The sequence below is a fragment of the Cygnus atratus genome, chromosome 5 (assembly GCF_013377495.2).
Source record: "Cygnus atratus isolate AKBS03 ecotype Queensland, Australia chromosome 5, CAtr_DNAZoo_HiC_assembly, whole genome shotgun sequence".
Lineage (NCBI taxonomy): Eukaryota > Metazoa > Chordata > Aves > Anseriformes > Anatidae > Cygnus > Cygnus atratus.
Window position 1 is genome coordinate 17,116,857 of NC_066366.1, and position 17,451 is coordinate 17,134,307.

The following is a 17,451-nucleotide window of genomic DNA, read 5'->3' on the forward strand; positions in this document are numbered from 1 at the left end:
TTCAAATTTCATACACTGACCTTTCTGTATGCTTAAACAATCTAAAATATAACATCATGATCTTGTGACTGTACAGTTGGATAGGTAATTAGATTAAGGGTCAAGTGTGAGAGATGGATTAGTTTAAGCAGTAGGTCTGCATATGGAGTGTGTCTTCCATTTGCCTTTGAACGTATGTTTGAAGTATTCTTGTAATGTTCTTTTCTTAATATTTAGACTTTGAAACAAGATGGCATGGTGGAATCGATGCAGCTAGATCTGGACCAGACAAATGAAGAGCTTGACAAACTGAATACAAGCCATTTAGAGGAAAGATCTCAACTTATTCAAGATCTCCAGAAACGCGAAAGAGAAATTGATAATCTTAAAGAAGCACTGGCAGAAAAAGAGAGGGAAATATCTGCCTTATCTTTGAATGTGACAGAATATTCTGAACAGGTTGTTATCCTGAAGCAGGAAGTGCAATGCAAAGATGAAGAAATAAGAGGGATGGAAGAAGCTTTATCAAAGGCTGAAAGGGAAACTCATTTACTGAAAGAAGTACAAACAGCTGATGTCAGAGATGCAAGCGTGAAGATATCTGTCCTTTCTGAGCAGAGTAATACAATGAGACTAGAGCTAGAACGAGTTAGAGTTGAGAATGAAGCTAAAACCAAAGAAAATGAGGAATTAATAAGACAAATCAGTGAGAACAGCATTACAATTAAGGATCTTCGTTCAGAGATCAAGGCCAGCCATGTTGCATACCATAACAATCTTATGGAGTGTGAGTCACAAATCACTTTACTGAAAGAACAAATTAGCAAATCATCTGAAAAGCTACAAGAAACTGAGAATAAACAAAGAAAAGAAACTGAATATTTGAAATCTCAGATTGAGGAAAGCAACACACTAAAAGAAAAATGGAACAGTTTGCTTAAAGAGAAAGAGAGTAAAGAACAGACACTTGAAAATGAGTTAAAATCAATTAAAGATTTATACAACAAACTAGTTTTGGAAGATGCTAAAAAAGATGAAGAGTTAGCTCAGTTGTGTCGGAAGCTTACAGAACATACTGAACATCAGGAAACAATTAAAAAAGAATTACAAGAGAAACAAGAGATCATTATTTCATTAGATAAGAAGCTTGGGTTTTTGGAGCAACAAAATGAAGAGACTAAACTTAAATTAACTGGAGATCTGAAAGCCAAAGAGACATGTTGCAAAGAGCTTAATAACCAATTAAGTGAAATACATAAACAAATTAACAAGATGGAAATAGAGACACAGGAGAAAGCTTCAGCTTATAAGCAATTGCAGGCAGATCTTGAGGGGAAAGAAGAAGAACTGGCAGAGCAAATAAAAGCAAATGAACAACTGAAAAAAAGTATAGATATAGTGGAAAAAGAGAAGCAACAGTTAATCAGTGAAAATGAGAATTTGTCCAAACTTCTGGATGTAAAAGAGTGTGAATTGTTAAAGAAAATCCAAGCTGTGGCAGAAATAGAGAACAAATTATCTGTTAGCACTGCCGAGTACCAAAAAACTCTTTCAGTACTAAATTGTGATAAAAACACTCTGGCAAAAGAGATTGAACAACTTTCAATACTTGCAGAGCAAAAAGAAAATTCAGTTGCAGAACAGCTGCAGAAGAAAACAAAGGAATGTAATGTGTTAGCTGATCAATTGTTTGAAAGCAAGGAACAGGCACAACAGTTGCATGAACAAATGCAATCACTTCTCATTCAACTGAAGAATGCCAAAGACAATGAGATAAAGAAAGAAGAAATGATAAATAGTAAGTTATCTGAATGCGGTACCCTAATCCAAGAGCTCAACCATAGTAAGGAAAAGAATTTATTACTGCAGGAACAAGTTCAAAGCTTAACTTTGGATTTTGAAGCTAAGAGCAGGTGTCTAGAAGAAAAAATCATTCAAAATGATTCATTACGTAAGGAAATGGAAGACAGTAAATTTTATGTTGTGGAGTTGCAGGATGAGATTAAAAATCTTAAGGAAGAAAAAACAAAGTTATCTCAGTGGGTAGAGGAAAGAAACCTGACTGTAAAAAGTCAGGGTTCAGAACTTGAGAAGCTTCATAAGCAAGTTTCAGAAAAAAATGAAGAAAGCAGAGTGTTAAATAATCAGCTACAACTATTAAGCAAAGAAGTGGCAGTGCTTAAGAATGAAAAGGAGGACCTTTCAAACTTACTGAGTGAGAAGTCACGTGAATTTGAAGTTCTTCGGTCACAGTTGGTGCAGCAGCAGTCTGAAGTTACTTCAGCAAGGCAACAAGCACACACAGCAGCTCTAGAAAATGAAAAATTGAAAGTAGACATTGAAACAGTAAATGCTACGGTAATGAAAAAGTCAGATGAAGTAGCTGCTTTAACTTCACACTTGTCCCAGCAAAGTCATAATATTTTGGCTCTGAAGGACGAAATTGATGGCCTAGTGATTGAGAAAGAAAACTTAAGAACTGTCTTAGAAGAAAAAGAAACTCTAATTTCTGAAAAGGATGTTTTGATACAGCAAATGAAAGATAGTAAAATGGCCGGAGAAGGGCAATATTTGCAAATTGTTTCAGATCTGCAAAACCAAATACAAACCCTAGATTTTGAAACCAGTCAGCTTAGACAAGCAATGCAGGAAAAAGAAAACGAATGTAAGAGACAAACCCAAGAATTAAAGTTATTAAAAGATAAATCTGAAGAGTCTGATGTACTTAGGGTTCAACTGTCTGAGAATATGGAGGTTATTTCTGACCTTCAATATCAGCTTAGAAACGTGACAGAAAAAACAGCACAGTTAAATGATTCAATTACACAGAAGGATGAATCTTTAAAACAAAAGTCAGATGAGTATGTCAGTTTAAAAGCACATCTTTCTGATGTACAGGAATCATCTGTTTTGCAGCAGAAGCAGTTAGAGCTTTTAACCTCAGAAGCAGAACAATTAAAAGCACTTGTTTCAGAAAAAGATTCAACTGTCAATAGTATGTCATTGTTCAGTGAGAGTTTAAAGATGCAAATTCAAGAAAAAGAGAATGAATGTGAGGTATTAAAGAAACAGGTGGTGGAGCTGGAGGATGTGAAATTGAATTTACAAAAAGAATTACAACATCAGAAGAATGTAATAATTGAGATGGACCGGTCATTGTCAGAAAAGGAATCGTCTCTTGTAGAAAATAAAAGTCTCCTCAAAACTCTGAAGGAGAAAGCAAAGACAGATGAAGAGAATATAAATTTAATTTCTCAACTCCAAAGTCAGGTACACAACCTAACACAAGAACTACAAAAATCTAAAGAACTAGTCCACGAGAAAGAGGATGCTTTGTTTTCTCTTCAGCAAAAAATTAAAGCACAGTATGAACTCAAAACTGAGTTTAGTGCAGCTCTTAATAAAAAAGAAGAAGTTATTGCTGGACTGCTTAATTCTGTGAAGGAGAAAGATACAAGTATACAGTTGGCAGATAGCAACATTAATATTCTTTCTAGTGAGATTGCGGTTCTCAGAGAAGAATTAGAGAAAAGTGATGCAGCCATGAAAAATCTTACTAAGGAATTTCGGGAAAAGAATGAAGATTTTAATATTAATCAGAAAAAAATCGATTCTTTGACAGCTGAGCTTGAGACTGTAAAAAATGAATACCAAAAAGCACTAGACCAAGTAAGTACATGGAAACAAGATTTACAGCAAAAAGAATTGACTGTGGAGTCCCTGTGTGTGACGTGCACTGAACAGGCAGATAACATAGCATGTTTAAAGTTAGAGCTGATGAATGTAAATTCCAAATCATCTCAAGACAGCCACGACAATGCGCTCTTAATAGGTAATCTGCAAAGCCAGGTAGAATCTTTACAGAAAGAAAAAAACGTGTTACAAGAAGATGCTGATAAACTGATGGCTGAAAACACACAGCTTACTGCATCTCAAAATCATTTGCAAAAGAAACTGAAAGAGCTCCAAGAAATTAACGAAAAACTAGAAACCAGTGATAATTATTCAAGAATGCAGATAGATGCTGTCAAACTGCAGATGAAGACTGAAAAAGAGAAGTTACAGATGCAGGTTAGTGCGAAAGGTGAAGAACTTTCCAAGTTAGAACTTAAATTTAAAACTCTAGAACAAAGTCTACATGAGTCAGAAAACAAATGGGTGACAGAACTTGATAGGGCAACTTTACAAAATAAAAATCTTACTGAGCAATTGAGCAGTTTAGAAAGTGAAATGAAATCAAAGGATAACAAAATCCAGTCTTTACAGCAAGAGCTGGATCTTTCTAAAGAGGAATTAACTCAAACCCTATCTCCATTACTTAATAGTAGGCTTTTGTATAAAGAAGAGAATGCACAGACTTCAGATTCCCAACTGCAGCTACCTGATAGTAAAATTCAGTTGGAAAAATTCTCCACTCTGATAACTACTATTTTGAGCAAAGAAGCAGAAGGAGAACAATTGCAACTGATTCTTTTAGAAAAACAGAAGGAAATAGATATCATAAAAGATGAACTAAAAAGCATGCGGTTACTTGAGAAAGAGAAGGAGTTGCTGCAGAATGATATTGAAAAGATGAAGGGCACCTATGAATCTGAAATTGAATGCCTATCACAAGAAATGGTCACCGTCAAGGAAACATTATGTAAGCAACAGTCTCTTTTGCAAGAAAGAGAAGAATCATTTGCAGAAATGAATAAGCAGGTTGAATTTCTTCAGGACAAAATAAATAAATCAGAAGAAATAGTAAGAACCAGTCAAGAAAAATTGCATGTTGAAGGTAAAAAAGTAGCAAGTTTTCATGAAGAAATGGGAAAAAAAGATCAGCTCATAGAAAACTTAACTTCACAGGTAAATCAGCAAAAGAATTTAATTTCTGGTCTAAGCCAGCAGCTGAAAGAAAAGGACTGCTCTGTTGCCCAGGTCATGGAATCATTGTCAAATGAAATGCTGAATTTTTCAGAAGAGAGGAATACGTTAAATAGCAAGCTGCAGGATCTGGAAGCTGTTCATAATAGTTCTGTAGAAGAACTAAATAGAGTACTGCAGGAACTTGGGGACTGTAAGAGAGAACTGGAATGTAGTCAGGTTATGTTAAGCGATAGAGAAGCTGTTGTTAAAGATTTAATGAAAGAAAAAGGCGAGATGCAGTTTAATCTTGAGAAACTTGGCAAGGAAAAAGAGAATCTGAAAAAGAAACTTCAAGCAGCACTGATAATAAGAAGAGATCTAATGCAAAAAGTTGGAAAACTAGAAAAGAGTGGACAGGAAGAAATAGAAAAAGAGCAAAAAAAATCAGAGGAGTTGTTGAAGAAAGTTAACGAGTTAACAGACAAGCTGAAACTAGTTGAAGTACAAAATAATGATTTTGAGTCTTATCTTGGAACTTTGAAGCAAGAACTTTTAGAAAAAGATGCCAAAATAAGTGATTTAAATGAAATGTTGTCTGTGAAGGCCTCTCATTTAGAGCAACTTGAGACCAGTATTGCAGGACTAACTGATGTTATTGCTGAAAAACAAAATATATGTGAACAGAACCTAAAATCTTTAGAAGAAAAGGACTGCATGCTTGCTCACATACAATCTGTGCTTGATGAAAAAGTAAGTGCATATGAAGAGGAACGTTCTCAGCTCTTTATAGCTCTTGAAAAGGTGAAGTCTGAAGTTAAGAGGGAAGAATTATTGAAAAATTACAGTTCTGAAGAGACCAATTTAAGTGCTGGGGACCATAAGAAAAGTTTGGACTCCAACAGTGAAATTAATATTATGAATCAATTTAAAAAGGAAAAAGAAACCTTAGAGGGGGAGCTTTTGGGAAAATGTGAAGAAACTGATGTGAAGAATTTGGAATCAGACAAATCAACAAGCAAGGTTCAGACTGCATTCTTGAAAGAGTCAGAAAACCTAGTAACTTCAGTAACAAGGAAAGAGACTGAATTAGAAGAACTAAGAAGTAATTATGCAAAGCTTCAGGAGGAAACAGAAATGCTAAAGGAAGAGTTGAGAAAAATATTAGTTGAATTCGGTGGGGAAAGAGAAGAAACTCTTAAAGTTGACTTGAATTCTGTGAGACATCAGGAACAGTACCAGGAGCAATGTAAGGACAGTTTGTTGGAGGACATAAAGCAGCTAAAGAAAAAGCTGAAAGCATACGTGGCTGAAGTTGTAGACATTAAGGCAATGCTTAAACATGTCAATAATGAGAAAGAAACACTTATTAAAAAAAATGAAGAGGATTACAAGATGAGCCAGGAGAAACTGCAGAGATTGAGAATGAAAGCTAAGAAGGAGGTTGCAGAAAAGAATGAGGAGATAGAAGCATTGCATTCTTCACTTAAGGATTTCAGAGAGAAACTTGATCTGGAAAAGGAATTATTAAAAGAAGCTATAAAGGAGGGCCAAGAAGAAGCCCACAGTTATAAAGTGGCATTGGAAGAAATGAAGAGTGAAAAAGAGGAGCTTCTCAGTTGTTTAGAGAAGTCCAATTTGGAGCTAATTAATATGAAAAGTGAGGTAAACCATTTCAGTGAAGAAAACAAAAAGCTTATGAGAGAGCTATGCATACTACATGAGAAGGCTGAGATAAGTAGTCCTGTGGTGTCATGCAAAGAGTTTAAGGAAGAAAATGATACTGAAAAGGAACTGAGAGAGTTCTGTTTAGAAAGTAATTCGCTTCAAGGAAAATTGCAAAGTAAAAGCACTTGTTTTCAACTATCAGAGACTGATTACTCTGGGAAAACTAAACTGAAAGAAACAATGGAATATCAAATCCAGAAAGAAATGCAAATAGTTCAAGAGGCACTGGTAAAAACTGTAAATGTAAATTATTCTAAACCACAAGAGCAAAGAACTACAGCAGAGGAGAAGCCCAGAGAAGACCGCCTTCAGAGAAAATTACAAGCAGCTTTAATATCACGGAAAGAGGCCCTGAGAGAAAATAAATGTCTAAAAGACCAGATTGATAAGCTGATATTAGAAAGGGAGGAACTGGTGAACAAGACAGGTACGCTTGAACAATTGTTGTTAGAGCTTGGTAGAGAAAAGCAAAGTTCAAATACTATTTCTCCAGTATCTGAAGAGGAGAGCCTTGTTTCTGAAAATGCTAGACTCTTGACTGAAAATGAAAACCTCACTGCTGCATGTGAAAGTCTTAAATCTACCATGGAGACTATAGTTCAGGAAAAAGAGGCCTTCTCTTTCCAGCTAAATACCTTAAAAGATTCTCAGACAGTTGAATTAACAGGATGGAAGGCTAAGCATAGTGAATTAAAGCAAGAGTATGAATCGCTTCTTCAGGCTTATGAGAATATCAGTAGTAAAATAGCAGATATGAGGCAAGTTATTGATGCCACTAGAAAAGAGAAGCAAGAGGCTATTCAAAGACTCAAGGAAGGAGAATCTGAGAAGGAGGCTCTTCAGAAGCGTTTTCAAAAGCTCATTGATGAAAATAAAGTTATTAAGGATCAATTGAAACAACTGAGCGAATCCAAGAAATTGGAAGTTGATGAATTACAAAGTAAAGCAAAAAGGCAGATACGTGAGCAAGAGGCAAGGATGGAAGAACACAAGGATCGTCTTCAGGAGCTCACTCAGCAGAATCATCAGCTAACAGAGGAAAACGAGCAGCTGAAGCAAACTTCTGAAAGTTTAAAGCAGACTTTAGAGAAAATTCAGAGTGAAAATGACATTCTTCATAATAACATCATTGTAACTAAAGCAGCTTTGGGAGACCTTCAAGTTCAAATGGAAACATACCAAAATGATATGCAATCTAAAATGACTGATGCATTGTATGAGAATGAATCATTGTTAAAGGACATTAACGTGTTAAAGGATAAACTCTCTGAAAAAGAACAAGATGTGCTTGTCCTAGAACAAGAAAGAAAATTAATTTCAGAAAAAGTGAAAGAAACTGAAAAATCTTTGGACTATAAAAATCATTGTATCACAAAGCTGGACAGGGAATGTAAAAGTCTTAACCAAGAAATTGTTAGTCTAAATGAAAAAGTTAAGATTTTAGAGGATGATAAGTGTCTGTTACAAGAGGAATTAGAAAATGTACAAGAAAGTTCTTACAAAGTAAAGAATGAGAGAGAATGTCTTGAAACAGAATTGCTTAATCACATTAAAAAAATTGATCATCTTACTGATAGAGTGAAATCAGTACAGATGCAGAATAACTTGCTGTTACAGCAACTGGAAGACTTAAAGGCAGAAAAATGTAACGTGATTAGAGAAAAAGAAGAACAGCAGTTACACCTCGTAAAAGTGTTTGAGGAGAAGGTGAAATGTGCCCAGAGAGATAACAGTGGAAGTAAAAACAAAACAAAAGAATTACAAGAACTCTTAAAGGAGAAACAGCAAGAGATCAACCATTTGCAAAAGGATTCTATAAAACTCCAGGAGCTGATCCTGGATTTGGAAAGATCTGTGAAACTGTCACAGTCAAAAAGTGAGAAGTTTGAAAAGGACTTAAGTAATATGTCAGAAAAGCTTGCCAAATCAAATGAAGAAATAAACCATCTCAATGAAAAGCTTTCTTCACAGGTGAGCTTGTTGGATCAGTCAAAGAATGAAGTGGACAGGCTTACAGCCGAGAATCTAAATTGGAGAAAAGAACTTAAGAAGAAAGAAGATGAACTACAAATCCAAAAGAGAGAACATGTGACAGAATTGGAACTTAATCTTCAACAATCAAAATCGGTTCACAAAAGAGAGTTTTTGAACCTAGAGGAAAGACATAGTGCCCTTCAGAGAGAAAAAGATAGGGCAGTTAGTGAGATTCATGGATTGCAAGAGGAAGTTAACTTTAAGGATTCTCAAAACAAGAAACTTCAGGCAGATTTGAATGCAGCTTTGGCACGATTAGCTGCTTTTGCAAAGTGTATGTCCTCTCTTCAAAATGACCGGGATAGGGTAATCACTGAAATGAAGACCTGGGAAATGCAGTTCAAAGAGGCCATCCAAAGTAAAGAGAAACAGATAGAAGACAGTAATAAAAGGATAATGTCTTTACAAGATGAACTGAAAGACAAAATGACTCAGATTCAAGAACTGAATATCAAATATTCTGTGGTAGAGGAAACAAAGGATGAACTGTACTTGAGGCAAAAATCTGCTGATACACAACGGCATGAAGAGCTCTGCAGAATAAAAGAAGAGAATACCTCTTTTTTTAACAGGCAGCAAGAATTGGAAAGTGCTCTTCAGTCAAAAGAAGAAGCTTTGCAAGCACTCCTTAAAGAAAATAATTCTCTTAATCATCTCATAGAGAACAGTAAAAGTGCAGGAAGAGAGATAAAAGCACTGGAAAGTAATTTTACAAGACAAGAACAAGAATTGCAACAGCTTCTAGCTGAAAAGGAAAAAATTAATGCTGAATTGGAAAAGCAGATTACCATTTCTGAGCAAATGAAAATCATGCTAAATAATAAAGATAAAGAAATTTCCTTACTCATTTCTTCAAAAGGTGATGAAATTTCTGACTATCTGATTCAGGTACAGACTCAACATAGAGAACAGATCAAAGAATATGAACTTCAGTTAAGGTCTCTGCAGAGAGAGAGACAACAATCTGAGGAGTCCTGTCAGAGGATGGAAAATGAACTAAAAAATCTCCAGATGAAAGCAGATAAAGCAGATCAAGATAAGGCTGCAATTGTCAGTGAAATAGATGCTTTTAAAAGATCAATGTCATCTCTTCAGAATGATCGGGATGAGCTTTTTTCTAAATACAAAGAGTTGGAACATCTTCACCAAAATGTCTTAAATGAGCGGGACAGTCTTATAGTTGGCAATGCAAGTGAAAATAATGCTTTGAAACAAGAATTAAGGATACTTCTCAATCAGATAGATGATCTTCATTCTGAAAATGCAATGTTAAGTGCACAGCTAATTAAGTATAGGGAAGATCTTAACCAAGTTTTATCTCTGAAAGATCATCAACTGAAAGACTTACTTAAACAGAAATTGGATTTTATTAAACGCCTTGAAAAAGAAAAATATGATCTTCAAAAGCAAATAAAAGACATGCAACAGTCCAATCAACTGCAAATAGACACTGCTGTATCTTTGGAACATGAAAATAAAAAATTAGTGTCTAAAGTAAATGATTTAGAATCTTTAATTGCATCCTTAAACAAGGAGAAACTTGTTTCTGAATCTGGAGAGAAATTGTTAACTAGTGGTAGTATTCAGAAAAAAGAATGTGTATCTGATGGACTATATGGAGCAAAACTTCAGAAGAGGATTCAAGAAGTCCAGAAATCAGTAGGTAGAAATGCAGATGGGGAATACAATAAGACTCTTTTGACACCTGAGCATGGAGATGAACCTGATGCTTTTACAGAGATGATACTAGAAATTCAATCTCAGAATAGAGATCTGAGATCCCAAAATGAGGCCTTTGGGAAAGCAATGACTGCTCTGCAAAATGACAGAGACAGGATAATAGAGGACTTAAAGATACTTCAGAGCAAGTACACATCAGAACTGAAGTCCGAAAAAAAGAAAGGAGATGAACTTGAAGCTGAATTGGATTCCTTTAAATCAAATCTTGTCAGTATGCTCAAAGAAAATGATCTTCTGAATAAGGTGTATTTTGATGCTGCAAATAAGGTTACACTTGAGCAGATTGCTGATGAAATTGAAAATCTCTGTAGGACATTAGTCACCCATGAGTTGGAGATTGGCAGACTCTCATCTGAGTGTGGGAATTATGTTCACCAGATTGAAGCATTTTCCAAGGCTATGGCCAGTCTTCAGGATGACCGAGACAAATTGCTGCAGGAACTCAGCAAACAGAAGGTAGTTTCTGAAACTAAACAGGGAACAGCTTCGTTTCCCATTGCTTGCAACAGCATCAGTGAGATAAATTCTTTTAAAAGTAATTTGGTTAGGCCTCAGATCAATTGGGAAAGATTGGTAAGTTTTAAATAGCTACATCAATGTGTATTTTTTTAATGCAGAGAATACTTAGAGACATTATGGATTCTGAAGTTTAACGTCAAGATTTATGCAAGCGCCAAGAAAACATTGTATGACTAGAGAAGGCATGCTCACAATTTTGATAGTTTAGGTAGTTATCCTGTTAAAGAAGAGCAAATGGGAAAAAAACAACATAATTGTGTTCTAGAATTCTAACACTAATAGAACTTCAAGCACGTATTTTTCATTCCAGCTCACTAATCATGTTTATTAAATGTAGGCTAAAGAAGGAGCCAGCCTTGCAGCTGTTGAAATATCAGAACTGAAGACCAAGGTTGATGAGTTGGAGAAGGCATTGCATCAGACAAAAGCCTTCCAAGCAGAAACTGAGAGAGAGATTGCATCATACCAGAGTGAGCTTGCTGGATTGAGGTAACAAATAATACAGGTGGATTTTGTTTAGAATTCCTCAATGTCTTCACAACCTGACATTAAACTGACATAGAATATTATGTATAGTCTACCAGAAGAATATTTCCATAATATTCGCAGTCAACTTCTCGGTTTTCTTTCTTCCCATTTATCTTTGTACCTTTATGTAGTGATCTCTTTGTTTATGCAAAATTTCAGTCAGTCTTGAATGAATGTTTTCTCTCCAGCTGGTGACTTGGGTATATGAAATCACAGAATAAGAATCATCTTTCTATGCTTGGTATCATATTCTCTTCTCAGTAAAAGTAACCATTGGGATGGCTGAACATTTTCTCCATTTTTTTTTAAATAGACATCTGAAATATTGCAAGTGTGAGCCAACTACATATTGAAAATTAACTTCATTTCACATTTGAGCAATATTTTTGTAGATTGAAGGGTCCACTTCAACATTATTCACGTCTTGTACTATCTGTGTGAAATGAATAATGTGACACCTTTCTGTGAATGCCATATGAGGTCTGCGTTCAAAGAAGGTAGTAGGCATTTTTAAGTGGTACTCAGTAGAGACAGATCAAGATTTGGTGTCCTGTTGTTCAAGTTTTAAACTAGTTGGAGGTGATTCAAAGTGTGAAAACATGTTATCAGTTCAGTGAAAATAATTTTGTTTGGTTTTCAGGCTAGCAGGCACTATAGTCTGTAGTACAGTTTACGCCATTAAGCCTCTGTCAGATAATACCTGTTTTACACTAGAGAAGGGTGTGTGTTTGGAGGGGGGATGTAGATCAGAAGGCCAGCCCCACATTTATCTTTGCAAATGTGAGCAAGTTAGCATGAGATATTCAAACCCCATTCTAATTTGTAGACTTGACAGGTGGACAGTTTTTTCCAAGTATTTTTCTAAACTTCAAAAGCGTATTTTAAACTGATGTTATGCCCTTTGTAATTTCGTTTGTATTATGACAGCACTTTCTGGAGATGTAGTATGTTTGCTTATTTAATAGTATTTTGAGTCTAGGGACTCCTCTTCAAATTTACATTCTTTGAAATAGGATAGACTGTATATCTTGAGCAGCACTCAACACTACTAAAACCTAGGGTTGCTCTGCTACCCAGCATTGTTCTTTAGATAGCTTAAGTATGTATTGCATTAAGAAATATTATTATCTTTAAAGACAGTAGACTCTCGTCTCCAATCCAATGAAGTAAACATGATGATATCACTTTCAAAGCTTTATTTTCTGTTTTTTTTCTTTTAAAGCAACCTCTTCAAACTGAAATATGTATTGAGAATGTTCATAAAATGGACCATATTTACATATAATTTTTTAAAAACTGCTATTATTTATTTTAGAAATAACAATTAGTAAAACTTTATCCTTCTCATTGACTTGTATATAGTATGTTGTTATTTAAAGGCTAGTTTGTTATTTTATGTTCAGAACAGAAAAAAACCTCCTCCTCTTGGAGTCCGAGGCACTGCGAAATCAATGTCAAATGACAGTTGCTGAGAAAGACCGACAGATTGCAGAACTACAGAAGCTGCAAGAAGACATGATTGTTAAGAAATCAGTCTCCACCAGCAGCAATTACCCAGTCAAGGTAAACAAACAGAAAGTGGTAGGTAGCACTAATCTGCTTCAATTGATTTATTGTACAGCCCGCTTCCAAAATGAAAACTATATTGTATATGATAGTGAAGGGTGGGATTGTAATGAGTGCGTTACGTGTATTTCAGTACTTCTGGGGTCAGTCAATTCAGTGAACTACAACTATCTCACTACAAGAAGGACATTGAGGTGGTAGAGCATGCCCAAAGAAGGGCAATGAACCTGGTGAAGAGTCTAGAGAGCAAGTCTTATGAGGAGCAGCTGAGGGAACTGGGATTGTTTAGCCTAGAGAAAAAGACGCTCAGGGGAGACGTTATTGCTCTCTACAACTAGCTCAAAGAAAATTACAGCAACATGGGGGATTGATCTCTTCTCCCAATCAACAAGTGATAGGACAAGAGGTTTAGGTTAGGTATTCAGAAAAATTTCTTCACTGAAAGGGTTGTGAATGGAACAGGCTGCCCAGGGAAGCAGTTGAGTTAGCATCCCAGGAGGTATTTAAAAGATGTGTAGATGTGGTGCTTAGGGACATGGTTTAGTGGTAGACTTGGCAGTGCTTGGTTAGTGGTTGGACTTGATGATCATAGAGGTCTTGATTCCAAGCAAATGAGTTGCAATAATTAAAAACAGTTTTTAATGGAGTCTGATATTGATCAACTTCTTTTAAACAACAAAAAAGTTTATTTTACAATTACAAAATAACAGAGAAAACTTGCTGATGCAATACATTGTAATGGTCAAAAAACATTGAAAGAACTTTCATAAAGAAATGATATAGTTGTAAAGCGAAATGTGAAGGACTGCTGCAAACCAGTAATGCTTAGTGAGTCTTAGCCAGAAAGGAGTAACAATTTACTATGGTTGAATTGTAATGGTATTTGCACCTTACTGAGTTGCTACTGTTAGTAGATTACTTAAGTAATCTTCTAAGTGACTATTTTAGGTTAGTTAAATCCAGAATACGATATGAAGAAGTTCCAACTAGATGAATGAGGAGGAATATGGTTCAGCAGTAGACCTGGTGTTGATAAATACAGAGATAGATAATGGAAAGAAAAAGAACTAATGCAATTTACAGCTTTCTCAGTTAATTCTATAAAATCAAGAAGAGAGCAGGGAACTTTCAGACAGCTCACAGAAGATTACTTATGTAGTAGTTGACATTAAATATGTTATGCCCATATGTGAGAATATAACTCTGGAAATTCTGGGTCTATAATTCTGTTTTCTTTCGCCAATTTGATGTCATGTGCTGTTTGCAAAAAAAAAAACAGTGTCACTAGTTGTTCCTATGGCAGGTGTTCAAAAGAGAGTAGGATGTTGTACTATTATTTGTAGGGTGCCAACAATGTATTTATTGGCCACTGAGTCTTTGCGTGTTGTTAATCAGCTGTCTCCTGTCTGCTTTTGCAGATTACCATTAAAGATTTGAGGAAAGTGTTATATCAGAGTAATATTTTTATTTGCCTTTTCTGTGCCAAAGGAAGTAGAGATGAGCTATCTTCCTTGTATTTTATTAAAAATAACATTTTAGCTGGTCAAATTATGCCTATCATATGCTGTTCATTTTTAATGGTTAAAACAATATATAAAAGCTGTTGAACCATAATGTCTGTTGGGTTATGGAATATTTTATGTGGTATAAGTCTTTATTTCATGATTTTATGAGAAAATAAATTCCAGAAACCATTGGAGGCAGACTGCTTTCCTTCGTTATATCAGATCAACATCATAATGTTGGCCTGCTAGATACTTACAACTTTGTCCTTCTTAATTAGTGATAGAGTTGAATTATTTTTGCAAAATGGACTTTGAACTTTAAATTCATATTTAGAAAATAGCTGTCTTTTACCTTGTTATGAATACCCTACATTATGAATTAGAAAATAGATTTTAAAAGGTGTATTTTGTTCATCTGGCTTTACTTTTTTTTCCACTTCTGTGCTTCATGCTATTTGCAAATTTACAATTTAGTTGGCATGTTTCTTCAAGGTAATTTTTTTTTTGTATTGAAGTTAAGTTGAAAATATTTAGTAGTACATATTTATATCAATAAAGCCTCTTGCAAATGCAAGATTAACTTGTGAGAATGAAATAATCTTGTGAAAAGGTTATCATTGCGTAGTCCATCTGTATTTAGTGTTGAAATTGTATACTATTTATGAAAAATCCTATGCTATTTACCCTTGAATATGCTGATACTTTTTAAGGTTTTAGAAACTGCCTCCCTTGCTGGAAGTGCAGACATCCCTGAGGAAATCAAACGTGTCTTGGCTGAGAAGAATCAACTTCAAAATGAGCTGCAGCGCTGTCTTCAGGAGATGCACCAGAAGGATCTGCATTTACATCAGATTAATTCAAAGGTAACTTAAAACAACAACTGTCATCCTATAGAGTTAATGTGAATTTGAGCTGTTACCAACATAGAAATATTGCTAAACTGGTGGTATCTCGTGTAATTGAAACTTAGAGTGCTTTAAAACTTAGATTCTTCATAACATCCCAGTTGGCTCAGACTACAAATTGCAAACTTAAGCTTAGTGTTATATTTATGCTGTGGCCTTCCTGACTACTTATTTGTGTGAGATATGTTTATTTGAATCTGCATTTTAAAGAGACATTGCTGAACTTGAACTCAAAGTAAAGTATTTTTCATTAGACAGAAACAGATGTCTGTCTTAGCTGGAACAAGATTTTAGCTATCTCATACCAAATGTTAAAAACCTCAAAAATGTTTCGTCACAGTGTCTTTATGAACCCTTATGTGGCTGTTAAGATGTGGGGGGTGCATGTGTGTGCATGTGTGTTCAGTTTTGTTAGCAGAAGTTTGTAAATGTTCTTGGAAATTCCCTAATCAGTTATCTTGCTTCGTGTAGTCTGGTATGCAGAGCAAATTAGGTTTATGTTACCTTTCATCTGTGATTGTGTCTGTTTTCACTGCTTCACCCAAACATTTTATGAATCTAATAACAATTTCAACGAAATTTTGAAACAGGCATAGTAATCTCAAGCTCCCACAAGATGAGTATGTGGGTAAAGGGTGGAGACGCAAATTACTGTTCTGTTTTTCAAAAGATGAAAACTCAACAGCTATACATTCCTTGACTGCCTGATGAACATGTTTATACTATTCAATTTACTTAGCTCCTACTTCAGGACAATGAATATAGCCATGTATACTGTACTTGGCCACATAGGGATGTCATAGCAAACATGGGGAGGAAAGCATTGGGGAAAAGCTGGAGTTACTCTTTTGGCATATCGATTACAGAGAAAACCAATATGCAGGTTTTATTATTTCTGCTGCTTGTAAAATAGATAGTTAAATCTTACCAAAGTGACCTTGCCAAAAAATTGATGGAATTTTGAAAACAATACACAATTATATTCAACAACAGGTCTCAAATCTGTAGTAATTTCCTGGAGGAGATAATTCATTTTTTTTTCTTTGTTAATTAAAATGTTAATTTCTTTCAGGTTGTGCAGTCAGCAGAAGAGAATACTGTCTTGTCTGCCCAGTTGAAGACTCTGTCTCAGACTCTAAGGGATAACCAGCTTCGTTACACTGATTTGCAGAGTCGTTACTTAAGGCTGGAGAGAGAATATCAGACAATGCAAGTGACGTCTTTCCGAGGCACTGTTCAGGTAAATGAACATATGGAAAAATTTTTAGGGTTCTTTCTTTTATGCTCGTGCTTTTGCTGTTTTTTGTGCTAAACAAACAAAAAAACAAAATCTTTTATTAATAAATAATAAATTAAAAATACAGTAAATGCTTCCTGTTCTACTGATTCAATACTGCTAGTCTATGATGCACTGAAGATAACTGTCTTTATTGCTATAAAGCTATTTTTATTTGACTTTTAATTTAAGGAAGATCTGTACTGACACTTTTTTCATTTTGAGTCATTGTCTTTTTTGAATTGGTCTACAACTGGCAGAGGTAATTGAATGATCACTAATCGTTGGATTAGCAAAGTTTGGTGATACTTTCACAGCAGTCATGAATCATTTTGCAAGGTCTATGAGTAATATTTTGAGAAGTGAGATCTGTGTAAACAGTTCAGCATTTCAGTACCCTTTGTAACCCATCATATACATATGTAAGCTTATTCCTTTATGATCCCTACATTTTTGAAATGTTTTCCTATACTGCCTTGTTTGTTCAATAATGAGTGGTTAACGAAAGACCTTACAATATTATGTTGATCTATATATAAAACAATCCCTATTCTTCCAGAAACGGAAATAACCCAGGGAGAACTGTCAACTGTAAAATAAATGAATCCCCACTTGTTATCTCCTGGACCATTCAGATTCTACTTCCTTCACATGTTGATTGCAAAGCAATAGGCTGCTTCAGCACAGTTCTGAGTGCTTCCACACTGCATAAAGCTCACTAGCTCTGAATTTAAACATTACTAATAAGGATGCTGTAAGCTTTATGTTAGGCATTGATTATCTGAGAGAGAACAAAAGGGAGACTTACCTTATTCAGACTCACAGT

The 17,451-nt window shown here is 35.1% G+C and overlaps 1 protein-coding gene across 4 annotated transcripts in view; it reads left to right on the forward strand.

The window, feature by feature from the left end:
* Positions 1-17,451, forward strand: part of LOC118250849 (golgin subfamily B member 1-like) — a 45,269-nt gene that overhangs the window by 23,604 nt on the left and 4,214 nt on the right. For 3 of the 4 annotated variants that reach the window (XM_050710719.1, XM_050710721.1, XM_050710720.1), the window contains exons 21-25: positions 217-10,899; positions 11,183-11,334; positions 12,777-12,936; positions 15,155-15,307; positions 16,422-16,589. In XM_050710719.1, coding sequence (XP_050566676.1) covers positions 217-10,899; positions 11,183-11,334; positions 12,777-12,936; positions 15,155-15,307; positions 16,422-16,589 — 11,316 coding nt within the window. The remainder of the gene's footprint in view (positions 1-216; positions 10,900-11,182; positions 11,335-12,776; positions 12,937-15,154; positions 15,308-16,421; positions 16,590-17,451) is intronic. The other variant, XM_035552338.2, reaches the window with a different exon arrangement.